This window comes from Oncorhynchus kisutch, linkage group LG25, assembly GCF_002021735.2.
Source record: "Oncorhynchus kisutch isolate 150728-3 linkage group LG25, Okis_V2, whole genome shotgun sequence".
NCBI classification, from domain to species: Eukaryota; Metazoa; Chordata; class Actinopteri; order Salmoniformes; family Salmonidae; genus Oncorhynchus; species Oncorhynchus kisutch.
Window position 1 is genome coordinate 757287 of NC_034198.2, and position 26374 is coordinate 783660.

General features: G+C 42.5%; 1 protein-coding gene across 1 annotated transcript in view; it reads left to right on the forward strand.

Annotated features, from left to right (window-relative positions):
• LOC109869944 (pro-neuregulin-3, membrane-bound isoform) overlaps positions 1-26374 on the forward strand; it is a 306024-nt gene that overhangs the window by 258685 nt on the left and 20965 nt on the right. Inside the window, exons 7-8 of the mRNA XM_031805127.1 lie at positions 16714-16829; positions 18011-18166. Of these exons, the coding sequence (XP_031660987.1) occupies positions 16714-16829; positions 18011-18166 (272 nt within the window). The remainder of the gene's footprint in view (positions 1-16713; positions 16830-18010; positions 18167-26374) is intronic.

Below are 26374 nucleotides of genomic sequence, written 5' to 3' on the forward strand. Positions count from 1 at the left end.
CGATTGTATTTGATGTTTGTTGTTTTTTCGCTATTACGCACGTGTATGTAAAGTGTTCCTCCGTGCGTTTGCACGAGTTTCTGATTATTCGAGAGCGTAGTTTTTTTTTTTTGTCTGTGCCGTTTTTGTATTGCTGGACTATATTATTAAACACACTTCTCAGACATCCCTGCTCTCTCCTGCGCCTGACTCCTACACCTCTCACCAAGACGCATGTTATCACAGATGGTAAATCCCTCATTAAATACATTGGAAATGTACAAATGTACAGTGTCCATGTGCAAAGTCTTACAATGGGCATTTACCATCATGAATTGGACATCCACTAATATACTGCTGAAATGCCCAATTGTCTGGCTCGTTGAACTCCGGATGGCCGAGTGGTGATATTGGTTCCTCTCTATCGCATGTTGGTGTTGATTTCAGCCTGTCCATTTGGTGATGGTAAATCCCTCTTTAAATATATTAGAAATGGAAAATGTCCATACATTATACTGCCATCTAGTCAGCCATCAGTCAATAATATATCGTTGCTAATATATCGTTAATATATCGCTGCTGCTCTAGTTTCAACTGTTCTGCCTTATTATTATTCGACCATGCTGGTCATTTATGAACATTGAACATCTTGACCATGTTCTGTTATAATCTCCACCCGGCACAGCCAGAAGAGGACTGGCCACCCCACATAGCCTGGTTCCTCTCTAGGTTTCTCCCTAGGTATTGGCCTTTCTAGGGAGTTTTTCCTAGCCACCGTGCTTCTCCACCTGCATTGCTTGCTGTTTGGGGTTTTAGGCTGGGTTTCTGTACAGCACTTTGAGATATCAGCTGATGTACGAAGGGCTATATAAATAAATTTGATTTGATTTGATATCGTACTGACACAAAACTGATACATACTGACACCAAACCCACTTTGTCTAACTCGTTTAGAAGCCAACTATCACATATTTCAGAGCCCACAATTCATAGCATCTTCTGTTAAAACCATAAAAAAAACTTTAAAAACATAGTTACATTCGAGCTGCGGGTCCAGTTCTGACATTATGTGTAGGCCTAGCTGAGGCAACCCCGAATACCGAGTTTCGGGTCAATAGGACATTCGGACCCCAAGCAGCAACCTTAATTAATGCCGAAATTTTTTTCTTTTTCCAGACGTTGCTACGGGGTCCCTGAAAGAGTTATCAGACAGAAACGTGTAGGGTCCGTCTCTATGGGCCGAGGCGTTTTCAATGCACCTAGTCTTGTGATTCTGGGATTTTTCCAAATGTCGTCATTTTCACGACATGAATTGAATTGAAGATATTGTAAATGGACGAGAATGTTTCTCGGTCTGAGAACCTTCTAGAGCCACATAAGTTACCATGCACTACTGACTTGAGCTCTAGAACAGGTTTATACAGTTTCTGACCTCTAGGTCTAGCAGTTCTTTGATGGTTCGAACGCCGGTAACTATTGCAGGCTCTGTGTGTCTGTAAGCCCCACACTGTGTCACTCCATTTTGGCTGTGTGGGTGTGTGAGTACAGAAAATCACAAAAATCACGCTCGGAAACCCGCCTTAATTGCCTTAACACGCCTCAATTGGATCTATAACAACAACAAAAAAACACACATTTGTTTTAGCATCATGAAATGGACGTTGTACGATTTCTCGTAAACTCCTTACACTCTAGGTTCATGCACTTTTATGTGAAGCGGTGAAAATAGCACTGTATTACCGTTTTTGACCTTTAATCCCACAAAATGTGCAATAATTCAAAGAAAGTTGTGGCCTCGATGCCATCTTGTTTCTGGGCTAAAAGTACATTTGGCCACCCCTGTGCTCATTGAGTTTTGTCTTTGAAGTCTGTTCCATTGACAGCCATGTCCATTTGGTTATGAAATGGCCATTTGCATTATACAGTCAGTCACTATCTGGTGGAATTTTCAGGTAATTTCTTAAATAAACCTAGTGTCCTGGAGACTTTATTTTTGACTTTCATGAAGATCAGGCCTTGGGGGGGGGTGAGCTGAGTCTCCGGCCTATTTTAATAGCACCCGTGGACGTCTAGTAAGTGACTGTCCATTTGACCTATGAAAATTCTCATCAATCATAAGGGAGCTGCCACATGCGTCCCTGAAGTATGGTATGGGCAGGCATAAGCTACGGACAATGAACAAAATATAATTTTAATGATGGCAATTTGAATGCACAGAGATACCACGACGAGATTCTGTGGCCCATTGTCATGCCATTCATCTGCCACCATCACCTCATGTTTCAGCATGATAATGCATGGCCCCATGTCGCAAGGATCTGTACACCATTCTAGGAAGCTGGAAATGTCCCAGTTCTTCTATGGCCTGTATATTCACCAGACATGTCACCCCTTGAGCATGTTTGGGATGATCTGGATTAACGTGTACGACAGCGTGTTCCAGTTCCTGCCAATATCAGGCAACTTTATTGGATTACACCTTTGTTAAATTAAATTGATTGGACAGGATTTGGAAAGGCAAACCTGTCTATACAAGGTCCTACAGTTGACAGTGCATCTCAGATCAAAAACCAAGCCATGAGGTCGAAAGAATTGTCCGTAAAGCTCCGAGACAGGATTGTGTTGAGGCACAGGTCTGGGGAAGAGTAGCAAAACATTTCTGCAGCATTGAAGGACACCAAGAACACAGTGGGCTCCATCATTCTTAAATGGAAGAATGGACTCTTCCTAGAGCTGAGCAAACTGAGCAATCGGGGGATAAAGGCCTTGGTCAGGAAGATGACCAAGAAACCTATGTTCACTCTGACAGGGCTCTAGAGTTCCTCTGTGGCGATCGGAGAACCTTCCAGAAGGACAACCATCTCTGCAGCACCACCAAACAGGCCTTTATGGTAGAATGGCCAGACGGAAGCCACTCTTCAGTAAAAGGCACATGACAGCCCGCTTGGAGTTTACCAAAAGGCACCAAAGACTCTCAGACCATGAGAAACAAGATCCTCTGGTCTGAAGAAACCAAGATGGAACTATTTGGCCTGAATGCCAAGCGCCACGGCTGGAGGAAACCTGGTACCATCCCTACGGTGAAGCATGGTAGGGACTGAGAAACTAGTCAGGATCGAGGCAAAGAAGAACAGAGCAAAGTACAGAGAGATCCTTGATGAAAATCTGCTCCAGAGCACTCAGGGCCTCAGACTGGGGCAAAGTTTAACCTTCCAACAGGACAACAACCCTAAGCCCACAGACAAGAAAACGCAGGAGTATCTCTGAATGTCTTTGAGTGGCCCAGCCAGAGCCCGAACTTGAACACAATCGAACATCTCTGGAGAGACCTGAAACTAGTTGTGCAGCGACGATCCCCATCCAACCTGACAGAGCTTGAGAGGATCTACAGAGAAGAATGGGAGAAACGACCTAAATATAGGTCTGTCAACCTTGTAGAGTCATACCCAAGAAGACTCAGTGATGTGTTCGCTGCCAAATGTGCTGCAACAAAGTACTGAGTAAAGGGTTTGAATACTTATACATTTGCAAAATCATAACCTCTTTTTGCTTTGTCATTATTAGGATTGTGTATAGATTGATGAGGGAAAAAAACAACAATTTAATCAATTTTAGAATAACATGATGACCACACCACTTGCATCGCGTGTGCAAGAGTTGCTAAATATATTTACACATACATGTTATTCAATCATTGTACCCACACTGATCGCGCGAGTCTGCATAGCCAGTCGCTAAAAACAGAACTTGGTTCTATTTGTGAAACTTGACTCGCTGCAAGTCCCGCCTCTCACATCTCCTCATTGGTTTTTAGGAGCATATACTCAAGTGGGTGATTGAATGATGAACTGAGGTCCACACTCTAGTCCAGTTGGTGGTGGTAATGCACCTTGAAGTTGGTTGCCAACCGCCATATAAAGTCCAAAGAATAAGAAGAAGCCTGAAGGAGGAGAGATTACTAGAACCAAACTTGGTTTACCGTTTTATCTGTGGATTCATTGTCGGAGTAGAGGACCTTGTGCATTTCAGGTAAAATAACAACCTACGGTTTATATTCAAGAACAAATTAGCCAGCAACAGCAAGCTAGCTAGCTAAATTGCCATAAATATTTGCTTATCGACCTGTCCCCAAATTAATATAGTTGGTTCAGATTTCGTTTTGATATTTTAACCTGCGTGTCCTGATTGTGTCTAGTGTGGAGGAATAAAATCAACTTGCCATGTGGACGCACGCGCGCAATCGGTCTGGTCACCATGTAAGGCTGTAAGATAACAAAATGTGTAAAAAGTCAAGGAGTCTGAATACTTTACGAAGGCACTGAACATCACGCTTGTGACTCCAAACTTGTTGTATGCATATACTATTTGTTTTGGTTGAGTTTCAGATTGTTTTGGGGTCAATAGAAATGATTATTATTCACCAATCAAATAGTCTGATGGCCAAGTAGACATACTTGGTATTCATATCGCATCAAAAATAAATGAACACATTTCTATTGAAAATTATCATCTTGCAACCATGGAGAGGATCACACTGATTAACTAGTCATATCACAATTTACTTATGGCCCTACCTATGACAAACAATTTGTTTTTTATAATTATTTGAGCAAAAAATTATTCACTTTATTTGGAACGGTAAGCCAGACAAAATTAAACTTGCATATTTATATAATGAATACGAGTTAGTGTGGCAAAAATTATTAATTAAACCTCTCACTAAAACCTTCAATCATACAAAAGTTACACTTAAATACGAACTGTAGATGAGTAAAAATGTCTGACTCCTTGGATTTTTGTCTTTATCCAGATTACAACCTCCCACTAATTCAAAATGAAACCTTGTTCAAAGTATCACATGTTTTAAAATATGCCATACAAAGGTGGTTGCAATACCAGTTTTATCCCCCAGGAATGTTTATTATTATCTTTATTATTGTAAGGGAAATGGACAAAAAACCCAGAAATGGACAAAAATGAATGGGAAGTCATTGGCATTGGACAAACCATATACACGGTGTCCAATACCACCCAATTCGGCGTCGATTCGTGTAAAGTTGATTGCAAATGCCATATGGCAAATGCCAGTTGTAACACTTTAAAAATCCAACAGGTGGCGAGTGCGCTCCACCTTGGTTTTTCATATTGGAAATGCAACACAAGTCAACATCCAAAAGCAACATTTTGAAAAAGTGATTTTTTTTTCAAAAATGTATCACCCCCCAAAAAAGTGCCTTCTGGACCATTTTTCGAAATTCTTTCGATTTTTTTTGTCAATTACACACGTGTAAGAACTGTATGAATATACTTTTGTAAAACATTTTTTTTTGTACTTGTGCATAAGGAATATGATTTGTCCATTTTTGAAATATGATTTCATAGGAAGTCAAAAGTCACTTTTTTGGGGGCCAAATGCCATAAGAAACCTGACATGCTCAAAAATCCTGCAGAAATGCAAAATTGACTGGCCCGATGAACTCGGGATGGCCGGGCAGTGATAGTTGTTCCCTTCCATCACTCATTGTGTTGATTTCATCATGTCCATTTGGTGATGTTTTTTTCACTATAGAATCATATTGCAAGTGCACGTGCATTTGCAATATGGTTCAATGGGCATTTACCATCACGAATTTGTCATGCTCAAAAATCCTGCAGGAATGCAACATTAACTGGCCTGATGAACACAGGATGGCCGGGCAGTGATAGTTGTTCCTTTCTGTCGCTCGTTGTGTTGACTTCATCATGTCCATTTGGTGATGTTTTTTCACTGTTGAAATATATTGCAAGTGCACGTGCATTTGCAATATGGTTCAATGGGCATTTACCATCACAAATTTGTCATGTTCAAACATCCTGCAGAAATGCAACATTGACTGGCCTGATGAACACAGGATGGCCGGGCATTGATAGTGGGTCTTCTCCATCGCTCATTGTGTTGATTTCATTATGTCCATTTGTTTATGTTTTCTCACTTTTGCAAAGTCACTGTGCATTTGCAATATGGTTCAATGGGCATTTACCATCACAAATTTGTCATGCTATAAAAATCCTGCAGGAATGTGAAATTGACTGGCACGATGAACTCGGGATGGCTGGGCAGTGATTCTGGTTCATCTCAATCGCTAGTTAGGGTTGATTTCAGAATGTCACTTTGGTGATGGTACCAAATGGACAAGAGTCACCAGCAAGTCACCGTCCATCATTCAATTAGATATCATTCTGACACCAAACTGATACAAACTGACACCAAATTCACTTTTTCCAACTCGTTTAATAGCCAACTATCACATACTTCAGAGCTGGCCCAAAATTCACAACGCCTTTGGTTCAAACCATAAAAAAACATAAAACACGTAATTACGTTCTAGCTGCGGGTCCAGTTCTGATATTATGTGTAGGCCTAGGTGAGGCGACCCCGAATCCCAAGTTTCAGCTCGATAGGTCATTTGATGTCCGAGCAAGACCCTAATAGGTGCTGAAAATCCACTTTTTTCCATGACTTGCTACGGGGTCCTTGAATGAGCTATCAGACAGAAACGTTGGGGTCCGTCTATATGGGCCGAGATGGTCGCAATGCACCTAGTCATGCGATTCTGGGACATTTCTAAATGTTGTCATTTTCGTGATGCAAAAATGAATTGAAGTCATTGCAAATGTACGAGGCTGTTTCTCGGTCCGAGAACCTTCTAGAGCCACGTAACTCACCACGCACTATCGACCTGAGGTCTAGAACAGGTTTCTAAAGTTTCGGAACTCTAGGTCTGACGGTTCTTTAAAAGTTCCAACAAGGTTAACTAATGCAGGCAATGTCTGTCTCTACGCACCCCAATACGTCCCTCCATCCAAGCTGTGTGTGTGTGTGATTTAGTTTTGCTTTGAAATTTTATGGGAAAAATGACTGATTTACAGTTCATGGGGGTTGCCTAATCCCACATATGACGTTTTGGAAAGATCTGACTTTTTTAACCCTTCAAAACAGCCCCTGTGACACCAATTATGGCACTTCCGGTTGGCACAGGAAGCTATAAGTCAACACATATCCTCCTTGTGGTATGCTTTTACAGAATCCTGAGTTTTAAGATTTTACATTAAGAACTGACTGATTTACACAGGGTTGAATGCACTATTTCTATCAAACTGCAGGTAGGGTATGGATATACACTTTTAGGGTGATTTTAACCACTTCCGGTTGGTCCAGGAAGCTTAGAATTGACACAGGTAGACCTCATAGTGTCCCGATGGACTGTCATCGAAGACAGGTTCATAAGGCATTCATAACCCACATAGGCTTCAGGTTGACTTTAGAGGAGCAGGCAATGTATTCCTATGGGGAGAGATGTCATTGTAATCTGTGAGATCAAAAAACCCTGTTTTACTGTTAAGGGTTAATGCCACACGGTCAAGGTTAAGATTGCACAGATCGGGAGGACCTCAGGATCGTACCTGAGGTCGAATTGTGCTTCTCACCCTAACGGTTCTCTCACTGTCACCCAAAAGCAAATGACATTTAGGGCCAGGCTTCATTTTGGGCCTACTTTTTTCACGGTCGTTGCACTCAGAGCGAGCTACGGTCAAGCGGGCGTCTCATTGAACTCGGCACAGTTGTGTTGATTTCAGAATGCCATTTTGGTGATGGTCCCTCTCCGTTTAAACATATTGCAAATGTACAAAAGTCAACTAGCAAGTCAGTGTCCATCAGAGCGAACTACGGTCAAGCGGGGCATCTCGTTGAACTCGGCACGGCCTAGAGAATATGGAAATGCCATTGCAGGCTCTGTGTGTCTTTAAGCACCGCACTTTGTCACTCCATCCTTGCTGTGTGTGTGTGTGTGTGTGTGAGAGAGAGCTTTTATTTGACATCTGTTGGGAGAAATGACTGACTTACAGTTCATGGGGGTTGCCCAATCACACATATGAAGTTTTGAAAAGATCTGACCTTTTTTAACCCTTGGAAACAGCCACTATGACACCATTTAAGGCACTTCCGGTTGGCACAGGAAGCTATAAATAAACTCATATCCTGATTGGGGTATGCCTTTACAGAATCCTGAGTTATAAGTCTTTACGTTAAGAACTGAATTATTTACGGAGGGTTTAGTGAGTGTGTGTTATTTCAGAAAATCATAGAAAATCACAGAAATCTCGCAGAGCTCCGCAGCACACTTTAAAAAGATACGAACACCCTGCAACTGGATCTGTAACTGTTTGAAAAAAAAACCTATCTTTGAACATCACCAATTTGTCATTGTATGATTTCTCTTAAATGACGATACATAAATGGCTGGTTCTTTTTTTATTGACACCGGAGGCTCCTTGACTTTGACGTGAAGCGGAAAAATTATTTCTCTATTTTCATTTTGGACCTTTAATCCCAGAGAAATGGCCATAACTCAAAAAACGTTGAGGCCTAGACGCCATCTTGTTCGGGGCCAACTGCCCATTATGCCAAACCTACGCTCACCAAGTTTCGGCTTCGAAATATTTTCCGTTTTGGGGATAAGGCCACGTCGTGATTCGTGATGTTTTGTACATTTGCAATATGATTGCTTATGCCCTCTTGTGGGATTTTCCGGGACAGCGGAAAAATGACAAATTTGATTATTTTATAAAACGGAAACCGAATGTCCGAGTGTCACGCCCTGGTCGAAGTATATTGTGTTTGTCTTTATTTATTTGGTCAGGCCAGGGTGTGACATGGGTTTATTGTGGTGTGTTTTGTCTTTGGGTTTTGTTAGGTATTGTGTGTGTGGCTTAGTGGGGGTATCTAGCATAGTCTATGCCTGTCTGGAGTGGTTCTCAATCAGAGGCAGGTGTTTTTCGTTGTCTCTGATTGGGAACCATATTTAGGCAGCCATATTCTTTGAGTGTTTCGTGGGTGATTGTTCCTGTCTTTGTGTTTGCACCAGATAGGACTGTTTCGGTTTTCACATTTTCATTATTTTGGTAGTTTATTCATGTATAGTTTTTCCTTTATTAAAATAACATGAATCATCACAACGCTGCATTTTGGTCCGACTCTCTTTCACCACAAGAGAACCGTTACAGAGTCACCCACCACAACAGGACCAAGCGGCGTGTCAACAGGCAGGAGCCGCAGGAGAAGCAACAGCGGCAGCAGGAGGAACAAAATGAGGAATGGACATGGGAGGATGTTTTGGAACCCCAAAAATGTATTGGGGGGGGGGCTCACAGGGAGTATGGCGACGCTAGGTAGGAGACCTACGCCAACTTCCTGTGGTTACCGGGGGGCTAGAGAGACCGGGCAGGCACCGTGTTATGCTGTGGTGCGCACGGTGTCTACAGTGCGGGTGCATAGCCCGGTGAGGTATATTCCAGCTCCGCGTATCGGCTGGGCTAGATTGAGCGTCGAGCCAAATGCCATGAAGCCGGCTCGACACATCTGGTCCCCAGTGTGTCTCCTTGGGCCGGCTTACATGGCACCAGCATTGCGCTCGGTGTCTCCGGTTCGCCTGCATAGCCCAGTGCTGGCTATTCCACCTCGCCGCACTGGCAGGGCGACCGAGAGCATTCAACCAGGTAAGGTTGGACAGGCTCGGTGCTCAAGAGCTCCAGTGCGCCTGCACGGTCCGGTCTATCCAGTACCACCTCCACACCCCAGCCCTCCGGTAGCAGCTCCCCACACCAGGCTTCCTGTGCGTGTCCTCGGCCCAGTACCACCAGTGCCAGCACCACGCATCAGGCCTACAGTGCGCCTCGCCTGTTCAGCGCTGCCAAAGCCTTCCTCCTCTCCAGCGCTGCCGGAGTCTCCCGCCTATCTAGCGCTGCCAGAGCCTTCCTCCTCTACAGCGCTGCCGGAGTCTCCCGCCTGTTCAGCGCAGTCAGAGCCTTCCTCCTCTCCAGCGCTGTCAGTGTCTCCCGCCTGTTTAGCGCTGCCAGAGCCTTCCGCCTCTACAGCGCTGCCGGAGTCTCCCGCCTGTTCAGAGCTGTCAGTCTGCATGGAGCAGCCAGAGCTGTCAGTCTGCATGGAGCAGCCAGAGCTGTCAGTCTGCATGGAGCGGCCAGAGATGTCAGTCTGCATGGAGCAGCCAGAGCTGCCAGTCTGCAAGGAGCTGCCAGAGCTGCCAGTCTGCATGGAGCAGTCAGAGCTGCCAGTCTGCAAGAATCCACCAGAGCTGCCAGTTTGCAAGAAGCCGCCAGAGCTGCCAGCCTGCATGGAGCAGCCAGAGCTGCCAGTCAGCATGGAGCTTCCAGATCCGCCAGTCAGCCAGACTCTTCCAGATCCGCCAGTCAGCCAGACTCTTCCAGATCCGCCAGTCAGCCAGACTCTTCCAGATCCGCCAGTCAGCCAAACTCTTCCAGATCCGCCAGTCAGCCAGACTCTTCCAGATCCGCCAGTCAGCCAGACTCTTCCAGATCCGCCAGTCAGCCAGACTCTTCCAGATCTGCCAGTCAGCCAGGATCCGCCAGTCAGCCAGACTCTTCCAGATCTGCCAGTCAGCCAGACTCTTCCAGATCCGCCAGTCAGCCAGACTCTTCCAGATCCGCCAGTCAGCCGGGATCTGCCAGAACCGCCAGCCAGCCAGGATCTGCCGGATCCAACTATCTGCCTGAGCCTCCTCTCAGTGCTGAGCTTCCTCTCAGTGCTGGGCTTCCTCTCAGTGCTGGGCTTCCCCTCAGTGCTGGGCTTCCCCTCAGTGCTGAGCTTCCCCTCAGTGCTGAGCTTCCCCTCAGTCCCGAGCTTCCCCTCAGTCCCGAGCTTCCCCTCAGTCCCGAGCTTCCCCTCAGTCCCGAGCTTCCCCTCAGTCCCGAGCTGCCTCAGTCCTGAGCTGCCCCTCAGTCCCGAGCTGCCCCTCAGTCCAGTGGGGTTCTGGGTGAGGACTACTAGGCCATGGTTGGCGGCGAGGGTGGACTATCCAAGGACGCGAGGAGGAGGGACTAAGACATTGATAGAGTGGGGACCACGTCCTGCGCCTGAGCCGCCACCATGGACAGACGCCCACCCGGACTCTCCTCTATGGTTTTTGGTGTCCGTCCGGGAGTCCGCACCTTAGGGGGGGGTTCTGTCACGCCCTGGTCGAAGTATATTGTGTTTGTCTTTATTTATTTGGTCAGGCCAGGGTGTGACATGGGTTTATTGTGGTGTGTTTTGTCTTGGGGTTTTGTTCGGTATTGGGTGTGTGGCTTAGTGGGGGTATCTAGCATAGTCTATGGCTGTCTGGAGTGGTTCTCAATCAGAGGCAGGTGTTTTTCGTTGTCTCTGATTGGGAACCATATTTAGGCAGCCATATTCTTTGAGTGTTTCGTGGGTGATTGTTCCTGTCTTTGTGTTTGTGTCGGTTTTCACATTTTCATTATTTTGGTAGTTTATTCATGTATAGTTTTTCCTTTATTAAAATAACATGAATCATCACAACGCTGCATTTTGGTCCGACTCTCCCTCGACGGAAGAAAACCGTAACACAGAGAAAGTTCGTTTGATGACTTCCCGGTAGATCCGGCCCTGCCGCACGGCCCTACGCCGACTGCGAATTTTAGAGACGTTTTCGGACGTCTAGTAAGGGAGACCAGACATGTCACACATTGAGCATGTTTGGGATGCTCTGGATCAACATGTATGACAGCGTGTTCCAGTTACCACCAATATCCAGCAACTTCGCTCAGCCATTGAACAGGAATGGGACAACATTCCACAGGCCACAATCAACAGCCCTGATCAACTCTATGCGAAGGAGATGTGTCGCGCTGCATGAGGCAAATAGTGGTCACACCAGATACTGACTGGTTTCTGAAACCTTTTTTCTTATGTATCTGTGACAAACAGATGCATATCTGTATTCCCAGACATGTGAAATCCATGGAATAGGGTCTAATGAATTCCTTATATGAACTGTAACTCACTAAAATCTTTGAAATTGTTTATATTTTTTTCAGTATAGATAATTGAATGTTTGTTTTGCAGGTCCTACAATTAAATTTGACAGATTGTGTGAGAGAGGAAGTGCCACAAGTGGCATTTACAGACGTCTCCAGCGAAACATTTATCTCATAGATTTATGACCTCTGTGGTGGAATATTTGAATCAAGTGAGCGAGACTGTCCTTTCTTCAAACAATCATCTTTATTTAATATTGATTTAATTATTGCAATAATGAAGCTGTCGACCGCATACTCTAAGGTGTGTGGACGAGAGCTTAACCTTTACAGACAATGCAGAGTTCTTATATAGCTGACACTAAAAATGCTTAGTCATGGCTGGTTCCACGCTTCCCATTGCTGATTGGGGTCCACCACAAACCATCCTGGGTTCATTCTGTGGTTATCTGCACTCAGTGTAGTTTCCCAGATGCCATGATGATTTTGAGACAATGAGGGTTTTGTTCTATTCCTCCAGGATCTCTATCTCGGTTACACCCACCACATCTCATCTCTGGAATGCGGTCTTTAGGTTTTATCACCAAGTCAACTGCCAGCTCAAGCCTCAGAGGCCCAATTTAACCCACAGACAAGAGAGTACTCATAAAACCTTATCTGATGCATAAACAGCATTATTACATAATCTTGTCATTTTGTTCTCACACCTTCTAGTCATGTGTGCAGTAACAGACTCCTGTGACACCGATTGCAATCCTGCCTCTGACACTGTGAACAGTACATCAATATGAAAAGCAGATGAATGAATATACACTACCATTCAAAAGTTTGGGGTCACTTGGAAATGTTCTTGTTTTTAAAGAAATGCACATTTGTTGTCCATTAAAATAACATCAAATTGATCAGAAATACAGTGTAGACATTGCTAATGTTGTAAATGACTATTGTAGCTGGAAACAGCTGATTTTAAAAAATGTAATATCTACATAGGCGCATAGAAGCAATTAAACTGGCCTTCTTTAGACTAGTTGAGTATCTGGAGCGTCGTAACTCATATAAAACAAGTGTTGATAGGCATAACATAATGTTCAATATGCCAATTATGCTGTTGGCAGTTGCGAGACGCAGACAAAATACTCATGTTACATTACTCTTAAGAAGGTTACTGCAATTGTGCCGGAGAGAGTCAAATGACAATGACCACCTCCTCGGCGTCCCATTCCCCCCAGCAGAGTTTGTGAGAGGGTGGTCAAAATGATCCAGTTTTCCTGTGCCGATGGAGCACATTTTTTAACAGGTCACTGCTGGAGTCAAGGGTGCAAAGAACGAGAAGAGTGAGATATCTTATGAGGAATGAGAGATCTGAATAGACTCAGAGGGAGTCCCAAATGACATCCTATTTACTTTTGCACTACTCTATTCATTGTGCACTATATAATGAATAGGGTTCTATTTGAGACACTACCTAAGTCACATCCAATCGCTTTAATTACTGACAGTAAGATCAGAGGCTGACCATCTTGGGAACTTCAGTCCCTGGAATAACATTATCTGCTGTTATACTCTGTTCAGGAGGCTTTGGGGCATTGCACTGCTTCTTGTGTGAATTCTTAGCTTCTTGAGTGTAGGGGGCAGGATTTTCGTTTTTGGCTAAAAAACGTACCCATTTGAAACTGCCTATTTCTCAGGCCCAGAAACTAGAATATGCATATAATTGCAGGCATAGGATAGAAAACACTCTAAAGTTTCCAAAACTGTCAAAATATTGTCTGTGAGTATAACAGAATAGATATTGCAGGCGAAAACCTGAGGAAAATCAAACCAGGAAGTGCTGTTTTTCCTGAAAGCTCTCTGTTCCATTGGATGCCTTGCCTCCATTTAAAGGGATATCAACCAGATTCCTTTTCCTATCGCTTCCTCAAGGTGTCAACAGTCTTTAGACATAGTTTCAGGCTTTTATTTTGAAAAATGAGCGAGAAAGATATCATCGCGTCAGTGGATAGCTGGGTGTGCGCAGAGTTTTGCTTGCGCAACAGAGTGGGGCAGCCATTGTCTTTCCCTCTCCTATTGAAAAAGCGACAGTCCTGGTTGATATATTATTGATTATATATTTTAAAAAGAACCTGAGGATTGATTATAAAAAATGTTTGACATGTTTCTGTGGACATTACGGATACCATTTGGAATTTTCGTCTGCGACGTCGTGACCGCTCGAGCCTGTGGATTTCTGAAAATAACGCGCCAAACAAATTGAGGTATTTTGTTCCATAAATAATCTTTATGGAACAAAAGGAACATTTATTGTGTAACTGGGAGTCTCATGAGTGCAAACATCCAAAGATCATCAAAGGTAAGCAATTTAATCTATTGCTTTTCTGACTTTCGTGACCAATCTACTTGGCTGCTAGTGTTTAATAGTTTTGTCTACTGAGAGAGATGTCCTTACATAAACGCTTGTTATGCTTTCGCCAAAAAGCTTTTTTGAAATCTGACAGGCCAGGTGGATTAACAACAAGCTAAGCTGTGTTTTGTTATATTGCACTTGTGATTTCATGAAAATTAAATATTTTTAGTATTTTCATTTGGATTTGGCGCCCTGCAATTCAGCGGGTGTTGATGAAAATGATCCCGCTAAAGGGATGGGTGCGTCAAGAAGTTAAAGCTCCCAGTACAGAGGCCCTTGTTATAAGTTAATGGTTCTAATTTTGATCCAGGAAAAGAGAGAGATTCTTTAGGAATCCATAAATGTAATCCTGTCTGGGATTAATTACTGACCGCTTGTAGAAAGTACTGTGATTTATTTGATTTATTAGGATCACCATTATCTGACACCAATGGTGACAGCTGGTCTTACTGACTGTGGTCCGACAAAACAAAAAAGACATTACAGACAAAAGACTTTACAATTGACATACATTTAAAACATTAACCTGCATTTATATATCAGGAGGCAGGTAGCCTAGTGCTTAGAGCATTGGTTCTATACCTGAAAGGTTGCTAGATCGAATCCCCGAGTTGACAAGGTAAAAATATTTTGTTTTAAGTTTTCATACCCTTATTATTCTTATTCCACATTTTGTTGTTGAATTGAACATTTAAAAAAATCTCATCCATCTACACACAATACTCCATAATAACAAAGTGAAAACATGTTTTTGGAAATGATTTCTAATTTATTAAATAGAGACAAATGTAAAATAAAATAAGTATTCACACCCATGTGTTGAAGCACCTTTGGGAGCGATTACAGCTGTGAGTCTTTCTGGGTAAGTCTCTAAGAGCTTTCCACACCTGGATTGGGCAACATTTGCCAATAATTCTATTCTAAATTCTTCTAGCTCTTTCAAATTGGTTGTTGATCATTTCGAAATCTTCAAGAAGATTTAAATCAAAACTGTAGCTCGGCCACTCATGAACATTCAATGTCTTCTTGGTAAGTAACTCCAGTGTAGATTTGGCCTTGTGTTTTAGGTTATTGACCTGCTGAAACTTGAATTCATCTCCCAGTGTCTGGTGGAAATCACACAACCAGGATTTCCAGTAGGATTTTGTATGTGCTTAATTAACTCCATTACATTTCTTTTTCATCCTGAAACTCCCCCGTCCTTAATGATTACAAGTAAATGCATAACATTATGCAGTCACCACCATGCTTGAAATTAGGGAGAGCAATACTCTGTAATGTGTTGAATTGGATTTGCCACAAACATAACACTTTGTATCCCGGGCAAAAAGTTTGTGTATTGCTTGGCAAAAATAAATTCAGTATTACTTTAGTGCCTTGTTTCAAACAGGATGCATGTTTTGGAATATTTGTATTCTGTCCAGGCTTCTTTATTTTCACTCTTTCAATTAGGTTAGATTTTTGGATTAAAAACAATGTTGTTGATCGATCCAGCTTTCTCCTCTCACAGCCAATAAACTCTAACTGTTTTGTTTGGCCTCATGGTGAAATCCTTGAGCAGTTTCTTCCTCTCCGGCAAATGAGTTGTGTCTTTGTAGTGACTGGCAGTATTGATACACCATCTAAAGTGTAATTAGTAACTTCACCATATTCAAAGGGATATTCAATGTCTGCTTTTTTTTACACATCTACCAATAGGTGCCCTTCTTTGCAATCATTGGAAAACCTCTGGTCCTTGTGTTTGAAATTCACTGCTCGACTGAGGGACCTTATAGAAAATTATATGTGTGGGGTACAGAGACGAGGTACTCATTCATGAATAATTTTGAACAATATTATTGCAAACAGAGTGAGTCCATGCAACTTATTATGTAACTTGTTAATTAATTAAGCAAATCTCTACTCCTGAACTTATTTAGGCTTGCCATAACAAAGGGAGTGAATACTTATTGACTCAAGACATTTCAACTTTTTATTTTTTATACATTAAAAATTTAAAAACACAATTCCACTGACATTATGGGGTATTGTGATTCGGTGTAATCATCTCAATTTAATCTATTTTAAATTCAGTCTTTAACACAACAAAATGTGGAAAAAGTCAAGGGGTGTGAATAGAAAGTATGACTTTTTCCACAATTTGTTGTGTTAGACTGCATTTGAAATGGATTAAATTAATATTATAAGGTCCCTCAGTCATGCATTGAATTTCAAACACAAAGACCAGCGAGGTTTTTCAATGCTGGCAAATGCCTATTGGTGAATGGGTAAAAAAAGCAGATGTTGAATATCTCTTTGAGCATAATTGAGTGTTATCTACGGCTCCGCAATGGGCCGTGTGTGTGTGTAAATATTTGTGTGTATGTGGGCTTGTGTGCATACTGTAGGTGTATTCAGTTTGTTTATATTACTTACAATGAACTCAATGTGGTCCTAATATATACTTCCTACTTTCCTCAACTCATGTCCTTATTAGGTATTTTTGTCTTTCACTGCAGTGCTACAAATCTCATGGGTTCTCCCCTCCTCAAGGGTGCAGCAGTCTGTCAGCTGGCGCACCAACAGCAGCTCCACCGACTCTCAACAGAGCACTCCCCAAAGGGAAAAGCTTCAGGTACTCATACAGTAGAACATCTTCTCTTGTTCTTCCTGCCCCGCTTGTTTAAATGGGCCGCTCCAGTCTACAGAAGTGGATGCAGCCAAGTAAAATGTACACATATGGCACAATATAAACAGCGCTTTCATGGAATGTAAAAAAGATTTATGATGATTGCAGTTGTTAATAAATATGTTCATGTGCATCTAGGCTCCGGTACCAGACACAAAGGCCCTTATCTGCATCTCTAAAAGCAGTCAGAATCGGGACATTCCCGTTTGATTTACAGTTTGAAACCTGCTATGGCTGCTGTCCCCATACAGGGACCAACATCAGGGGAAATTTCAGAGTGACAACTAAAAATACAATTTCGTAACATTAAACATTCTTGAAAATGCAAGTGTCTTACATCCTTCAAAAGATTAGAATCTTGGTAATCAAAATACATTTTCCAATTTAAAATAGCTATTACAGAGAACAAATCCCATGCTTTTGTTTGAGAAGAGCAATCAAGAACAGAAACATTTTTCACCATGACAGTTTTTACACATTTACATCTGAAGGTAAAATTATGACTTTGATATCTGGCTCTTATTTCTCTTCCTGAGTATCCCATTGATCAAATGAAGTGCCGTTTTCTTTGATAAAATCAATTTTTATAGCCTAAATCTAAACATTTTGTAAACTATTTGTGCAGTGAATTCCATCTCTATCAATTTTTTACGGAGCATTCGGCGTGATTCGCCCCTGTAAACAATAATTTATTTCGTCATGGTGGGTTTCAGTGCATTCCTCTAGATGTTTGCAACACAGTCAAACAACGTTGTTTTTTTTGCGGGGAGAAGTGAGCTGATTTGAAGACAACGATAAATGACTACTGTGTTATATTCTCCTACATTCAATTAACATTTCCACAAACTTCTGAATGTTTCCATTCAAATGATACCAAAAATATGCATATCCTTGCCTCTGGGGCTGAGCTACAGGCAGTTAGATTTGGGTATGTCTTCAGGCAGAAATTGAGAACAAAGGGTTGCAGCCATAACAGGTTTTAACAGAGTTAGCAGCTAACATGAAAATCACACTGATGGCTTCACAACAGGAAAATTAATATTTTTATCTTCAAATAAGATTACCCATTTGTGACCCATTTCAATGTTTTCTGTTTCTGTCACATTATTTTACATGGCTCATTCCAGGAGTAGCTCCCTGTCCCTCAGTCCAGCCCAAAAACACCAGGACATTCATCACTTTAGGACCCTGCCAATCTCTCGAGGACCAAGGGTTGCTGGCCCCGCCTATAAGCACCTGCAAGTGGTAGAGTCTACAGAGATGGAGGCGGAGTCTTTAAGAGGGTAAGCACCTGGATGTTCTGCTTTGCTTTGAAACTGAATGAGGACAGTGTTAATAGCAAGGTTGTTTGGTCTTGATACGTTTGGTTGAATTATGTGCTTTGAAATAATATTAATGAGTATAAATCTTCTGTTTACCTTGAACCACCTTGAACTAAGTTAACTTAAATGACGCAACACTCCATGCCGCCCCACATCTTGTGTTGCATTTTCATTTTGAACGAAAACAAGTGGGTTGAGCCCTGAGCCGCCTTGGGCTGGCCTTCTGGGCATGGTGTGTCTTCCCGCCTAATCTAACAACCCTGCTGGAACATCACCCCGGCACTTGAGATGAAGTGAAAGTCACTTGCAAGCTACAGCTGCTGTCACGACTGTGTGTAGAGACGGACCAAGGCGCAGCGGAGGTTGAGTTCCACATCTTTATTTCTTTGTGAAACTTAAGCAAAACAAAACAGTAAAGAAACAACGAAAGTGGTGCACAAAACACAAAATAATATCCCACAAGCATAGTTGGGAAAAACAGCTACTTAAATATGATCAGATAAACTGTCCTGGTAGCAGGGACAATGTTTTCAGAAAATGTTGACAGAAACAAACATCATTCTTAGATCTGAATCAACTCGACCCCAAAAGAGAAAAAAAAGTGAGAAGAAGACTGCTCATGACCATAAACCAGATAAACATTGGAATTCATTTTGAAAAGTGGAAAATGGAGTGAAATGGCCACTGTTCTCATGGACTGGTAGATAAGGGTTGTTGTGTTTTTAACCTTAGTGTGTTCAATGTTCAAGCTAGCTAACACTGCTACTTAGCTAGCTAACATCTGTATTTGGACTGTTTTGTACTCAAAGTAATCTAACGATAGCTACATCATGTAGCTACACTGTACAAACCCCACAAGATGCCCAATGCATTTATTAAAACTGGCTAACGTTAGCTGGCTAAAGCAAGATATGCAGATTGTTGACATAGTAGTGTGTGTGGTTGTTGATTTTTTGCCCCGAACCACACCATAAAATGCGTCAATCTAGCTATAAAATTCAGTCCGGTAACATCACACAAACATGTATTTCTCAGGAAGATACTGGTGGAGAGAGTTGGATTTCAAGGGAACCTAAGGTTAAGCTGGACAATAGAACAAGTCAAAATTCACCCAAGGCTGAAAAACGGCAAAAGAACGTTGGCTGAGCACGAACGCTAGAGCGAGGCTATAGCAAATGAATTGAAACGGACCTTCGCAGAGCCTCTTCTGACTGGAGTGATGCGTAGAATTCAATTTCTCCTAAATGGCACAAGAAAATGCATCCCTTTTTTATTTTATAACTGCAATCTGTTCTTATGACGAAACTGGGAAAAAATATACTTGTGTAGAAAGTAAACATCCGCACCTCGATGGTGTCAACTGTGCTTATGTCTGTGTAATGAAGTAGGGAAAATTGAAAACTTCTGACTATTTCTGGTCTAGTGATCGATGACAACTGCGGGTGCTGGCCAGATTTACATAATTACAAAGAGGAAATTCTCCTGATTTAAAATGGTGTCTGTCTTGAAAAATCTAAATATTCACATTGGGAGATATTTTGTGAAATAACCAGACATACCTATATTTCCCCGATAGGAAACAATGGGATGACCTCAGAGTTCATGAGTCATTTTTTGTTGTTGTTGTTGACGTTTTAACTACCAGCAATTGGTAACAGCATTGTACACTGCCCAAACTTACATCATGAGCAATAATAGGTTATTGTGATTAAAATGGTGTAGAACTTCAAACCATTAAAATACAGAAATTTTGAGCAATTTGGCAAAATAGACAGACATGTCCCTATTTCCACAAATTTCCTCATATCAAATGTTATTGGTCACATACACATGGTTAGCAGATGTTATTGCGAGTGTAGCGAAATGCTTGTGCTTCTAGTTCCGACAGTGCAGCAATATAAACAAGTAATCTAACAACTCCACAACAACTACCTAATACACACAAATCTAAGTGAAGGGATGGAATAAGGAAATGTACATATCAATATATGGATGAGCAATGACTGAGTGGCATAGGCAGGATGCAATAGATGGTATAAAATACAGTATATACATTTGGGATGAGGAATTAATAAAGTGACTAGTGAAACATTTGTTAGAATGGCCAATGATTTCAAGTCTGTATGTCGGCAGCAGACTCTCTGTGTTAGTGATGGCTGTTTAGCGGTCTGATGGCCTTGTGATAGAAGCTCTTTTTCAGTCTCTCGGTCCCTGCTTTGCTGCACCTGTACTGACCTCACCTTCTGGATGGTAGCGGGGTGAACAGACAGTGGCTCAGATGGTTGTCGTCCTTGGTGATCTTTTTAGCCTTTCTGTGACATCAGGTGTTGTAGGTGTCCTGGAGGGCAAGTATTTTGCCCCCGGTGATGCATCGTGCAGACCGCACCACCCTCTGTTGAATCCTGAGCTGTAGTCAATAAACAGCCTTCTTACATAGGTATTCCTCTCGTCCTTATGGGATTGTGCAGTGTAATGGTTGCATCAATTGCATCGATTGCATCAACTGTGGACCTATTGTGGCGGTATGCAAATTGCAGTGGGTCTAGGGTGACAGGTAAGGTGGAGGTGATATTATCCTTGACTAGTCTCTCAAAGCACTTCATGATGACAGAAGTGAGTGCTACGGGGTGATAGTCATTCAGTTAAGTTCCCTTTCCCTTCTTAGGTACAGGAACAATGGTGGCCATCTTGAAGCATGTTGGGACAGCAGACTGGGATAGGGAGAGATCGAATATGTCTGTAAACACACCAGCCAGCTGGTCTGCCCATGCTCTGAAGACTCGGCTAGGGATGCTGTCTGGGCCGGCAGCATTGCGAGGGTTAACACATTTAAATGTCACACTCATGTCGGCCATGGAGAAGGAGAGCCCAAAGTCCTTGGTAGTGGGCCGCATCGGTGGCACTGTATTATCCTCAAAGTGGGCAATGAAGGTGTTTAGCTTGTCTGCAAGCAAGACGTCGTGTCCGTGATGTGGCTGATTTTTATTTTCGTGATTATCTGTAGACCCTGCCACATACGTCTCGTGTCTGAGCCATGCCATTGAATTGACACTCCACTTTGTCCCTATACTGACATTTTGCTTGTTTGATTGCCTTGCAGAGGGAATAAATACACTGTATTTCAGCCAAATTCCCAGTCACCTTGCCATGTTTAAATGTGGTGGTTCGCACGTTCAGTTTTGCTCGAATGCCGCCATCTATCCACGGTTTCTGGTTAGGGTAGGTTTTAATTGTCACAGTAGGTACATTATCTCCTATGTACTTCCTTATAAACTCAATCAGCGTATAAATCGGTATTATTCTCTGAGGCTACCCAGAAAATATCCCAGTCAGCGTGATCAAAACAATCTTGAAGCATGGATTTCGATTGGTCAGACCAGCGTTGAATAGTTATTGTCACAGGTGCATCCTGTTTGAGTTTCTGGATAGGGGGGGAGGAGCAAAATGGAGTTGCGGTCAGATTTACCTAACGGGAGGTGGGGGAGGGCCTTGTATGCATCGTGGAAGTTGATTAGTAAGCAGTGATTAGGAAACTCTGTCACCACCAATAAATCCACTATAAATGAGAATTTCAATAAGCATTGTTCTACAGCTGGCCATGCTTTCCACCTGGCTACCCCTACCCCGGTCAACAGCATTGCACCCCCCACAGTAACTCGCCCAAGCCTTTCCCGTTTCTCCTTCTCCCAAATCCAGTCAGCTGATGTTCTGAAACAGCTGCAAAATCTGGACCCCTACAAATCAGCCGGGCTAGAAAATCTGGACACTTTCTTTCTAAAATGATCTGCCAAAATTGTTGCAACCCCTTTTACTAGCCTGTTCAACCTCTCTTTCGTGTCATCTGAGTTTCCTATTGATTGGAAAACTGTCGTGGTCATCCCCCTCTTCAAAGGGGGTGACACTCTTGACCCAAACTGCTACAGACCTATATCAATCCTACCCTGCCTTTCTAAGGTCTTCGAAAGCCAAGTCAACAAACAGATTACCGACCATTTAGAATCCCACCGCACCTTCTCCGCTATGCAATCTGGTTTCAGAGCTGATCATGGGTGCACCTCAGCCACGCTCAAGGTCCTAAATGATATCTTAACCGCCATCGATAAGAAACAATACTGTGCAGCCGTATTCATTGACCTGGCCAAGGCTTTCGACTCTGTCAATCACCACATCCTCATCGGCAGACTCAATAGCCTGTGTTTCTCAAATTATTGCCTCACCGGGTTCACCAACTACTTCTCTGATAGAGTTCAGTGTGTCAAATCGGAGGGCCTGTTGTCCGGGCCTCTGGCAGTCTCTATGGGGGTGCCACAGGGTTCAATTCTTGGACCGATTCTCTTCTCTGTATACATCAATGATGTTGCTCTTGCTGCTGGTGAGTCTGATCCACCTCTACGCAGACGACACCATTCTGTATACTTCTGGCCCTTCTTTGGACACTGTGTTAACAACCTTGCAGACGAGCTTCAATGCCATACAACTCTCCTTCCGTGGCCTCTAACTGCTCTTAAATACAAGTAAAACTAAATGCATGCTCTTCAACCGATCGCTGCCTGCACCTGCCCGCCCATCCAGCATTACCACTCTGGACGGTTCTGACTTAGAATATGTGGACAACTACAAATACCTAGGTGTCTGGTTAGACTGTAAACTCTCCTTCCAGACTCACATCAAATATCTCCAATCCGAAGTTAAATCTAGAATTGGCTTCCTATTTTGCAACAAAGCATCCTTCACTCATGCTGCCAAACATACCCTCGTAAAACTGACCATCCTACCAATCCTCGACGTCGGCGATGTCATTTACAAAATTGCCTCCAATACCCTACTCAATAAATTGGATGCAGTTTATCACAGTGTCATCTTTTTGGTCACCAAAGCCCCATATACTACCCAGCACTGCAACCTGTACGCTCTCGTTGGCTGGCCCTCGATTCGTACTCGTCGCCAAGCCCACTGGCTCCAGGTCATCTATAAGACCCTGCTTGGTAAAGTCCCCCCTTATCTCAGCTTGCTGGTCACCATAGCAGCTCCCACCTGTAGCACGCGCTCCAGCAGGTATATCTCTCTGGTCACCCCCAAAGCCAATTCCTCCTTTGGCCGCCTCTCCTTCCAGTTCTCTGCTGCCAATGACTGGAGCGAACTACATAAATCTCTGAAACTGGGAACACTTATCTCCCTAACCTGCTTCAAGCACCAACTGTCAGAGTAGCTCACAGATTACTGCACCTGTAGATAGCCCATCTATTATTTAGCCCAAACAACTACCCCTTCCCCAACTGTGTTTATTTATTTTGCTCCTATGCACCCCATTATTTCTATTTATACTTTGCACATTTTTCCACTGCAAATCTACCATTCCAGTGTTTTACTTGCTATATTGGATTTACTTCGCCACCATGGCCTTCTTTTGCCTTTTACCTCCCTTATCTCACCTAATTTATTCACATTGTATATAGACTTATTTTTCTACTGTATTATTGACTGTATGTTTGTTTTACTCCATGTGTAACTCTGTGTTGTTGTATGTGTCGAACTGATTTGCTTTATCTTGGCCAGGTCACAATTGTAAATGAGAACTTGTTCTCAACTTGCCTACCTGGTTAAATAAAGGTGACAAAAAAAAGTAAAACATTCAGTGTTTTGCCAGCCTGGGTACTACAATCATTATTATGATAGAATTTAGGTAGCATTGTTCTCAAATTTGCTTTGTTAAAATCCCCAGCTACAGTAAATGCTGCCTCAGGATATATGGTTTCCAGTTTGCATAGAGTCCAGTGAAGTTCCTTGAGGGCTGTCATGGTATCGGCTTGAGGGGGGATATACACAGCTGTGACAATAACCGTCGAGAATTATCTTGGGAGATGATACGATCGGCATTTGATTGAGGTATTCAAGGTCGGGTGAACAAAAGGACTTGAGTTGCTGTATGTTATTACAATTACACCGTGAGTCGTTAATTATCAAACATACACCCCTGCCCTTCTTCTTCCCAGAGAGATGTTTATAATGTTTGGCGCAACGCACAAAGAATCCCGGTGGCTATACCGAATCCGACAGCATGTCCCTAGAGAGAATCCCTTATATCTTAATTTCATCTACCTTGTTATCTAGAGACTGGACATTACAGAGTAAAATACTCGGAAGCGGTGGGTGGGGTGCGCGCCTTCGAAGTCTGACCAGAAGGCCGCTCCGTCAGTCTAAAAGTTCCAAGACCAGTATTTCATTTAACCAGCTTACCATTTATCTACTACCATTTTCCTTTTTGGGTTTAATGTTTTGTGTTTTAATCTAGCTGTTGAGAACATTGGCAGTAATTGAAAGGTGCCTGGTTTGAATCACCGAACCGTCTAGGTGAAAAATCTTTTGATGTTCCCTTGAGCAAGGCACTTATCCTTGTTGCTCTTGATAATAGAGTCTGCTAAAATGTAAACATAAACTACGTCTCTATGTGAAAGCATGGCAATATCTTAACTTTTCATTATTCATGGCTGGCTGCACACTCCTGAAAACGAACTGCTCAGCAAAGAAAAGGCTACCAGATTTATAAAAAAATAAGCACATTTTCAGTGTCTGTGTTTATATGTTTAGGGGGTGTTACTTTGGCAGATGTCACACATCTAAATAAATAGTAAAAAATGATTTATCTAAATGTAAGGTGTTTTTTATTTTGATATTCTGAGTAATTAGTACTTTAGTTAGGATATACACTTTATTCAGTACTACTGCATTTGCTAAATCATTCCAATACATAGCAGCACAACTGAAAATTCAGAAGAATATTTTTCTCCCTGGATACACCACTACCCTCACAAGAAAACTTTTTTTCTGTCCCTTTCTACACACAAGTGGAAGGACTGAAAAAGCATTTAATGCAACCGCTGTGTCAGACTTCAAAAAAACTTGACGGAAAAAGCATAATCTGAGTACGGCACTCAGAAGCCTCTCCCAGGAATCGCAGTTCGACAATAAATGACTGATTTGTTCCATTAAGTTCCATAAAGTCCATCATTTATGTCAAAATGGCCACTTCTTGTTAGCGTGTTCAGCCCACTAATTCATCTTCATGAGGCGCAAGCACTTCGTCCAGACAAAAACTCGAACATTTCTGTTACAGTCCTTTAGAAGCATGTCAAGCGATGTTTGGAATCTAATCGTTAGGACGTTTTTAACATAAAACATCAATAATGTTCCAACCGGAGAATTCCTTTGTCTGAAGAAAAGCACTGAAACGAGAGGTAACTCTGTCGGGAGCGCACGTCATGAGACCAAGGCACTCTGCCAGACCACTGACTCAAAGAGGTCTCATGAGCCCCTCCTTTATTGTAGAATCCTCATTCAAGTTTCTAAAGACAGTTGACATCTAGTGGAAGTTGTAGGAAGTACAACTTTTTCCATATCTCAATGTGTATTTGGTAGGCCAAGTCCCACTTCCTGGTTGGAATTTTCTGCCATATGAGTTCTGTTATACTCACAGACATCATTCAAACAGTTTTAGAACCTTTAGAGTGTTTTCTATCCAATACTAATAATAATATGCATATATTAGCATCTGGGACAGAGCAGGAGGCACTTCACTCTGGGCACGCTATTCATCCAAAAGTGAAAATGCTGCCCCCTATCCCAAAAGAGTTAAAGGCACAGTCAACTTAGTGTATGTACAATTCTAACCCACTGGATATGTGATACAGTGAATTATAAGGGAAATAATCTCTCTGTAAACAATTGTTAGAAAAATGACTTGTCATGCACAAAGTAGATGTCCTAACCGACTTGCCAAAACTATAGTTGGTTAACAAGAAATTTGTGGAGTGGTTGAAAAATGAGTTTTAATGACTCCAACCTAAGTGAATGTAAACTTCCAACGTCAACAGTAGTCTCTATATCGCATGACAGATTACTTACTTTAAAGTCAGAAAACTTTGGGTCATTCATAACACATACACAAATTCCTTGTGACTGTGTACAGTGCCTTGCAAAATAATTCATCCCCCTTGGCATGTTTCCTATTTTGTTGCGTTATAACCTGTAATTTAAATGGCTCGTGGCCACGTCTGGCAGCGATTACAGCCTCAAGTCTTCTTGGGTATGATGCTACAAGCTTGGCTCACCTGTTTTTGGGGAGTTTCTCCCATTCTTCTCTGCAGATCTTCTCAAGCTCTGTCAGGTTGG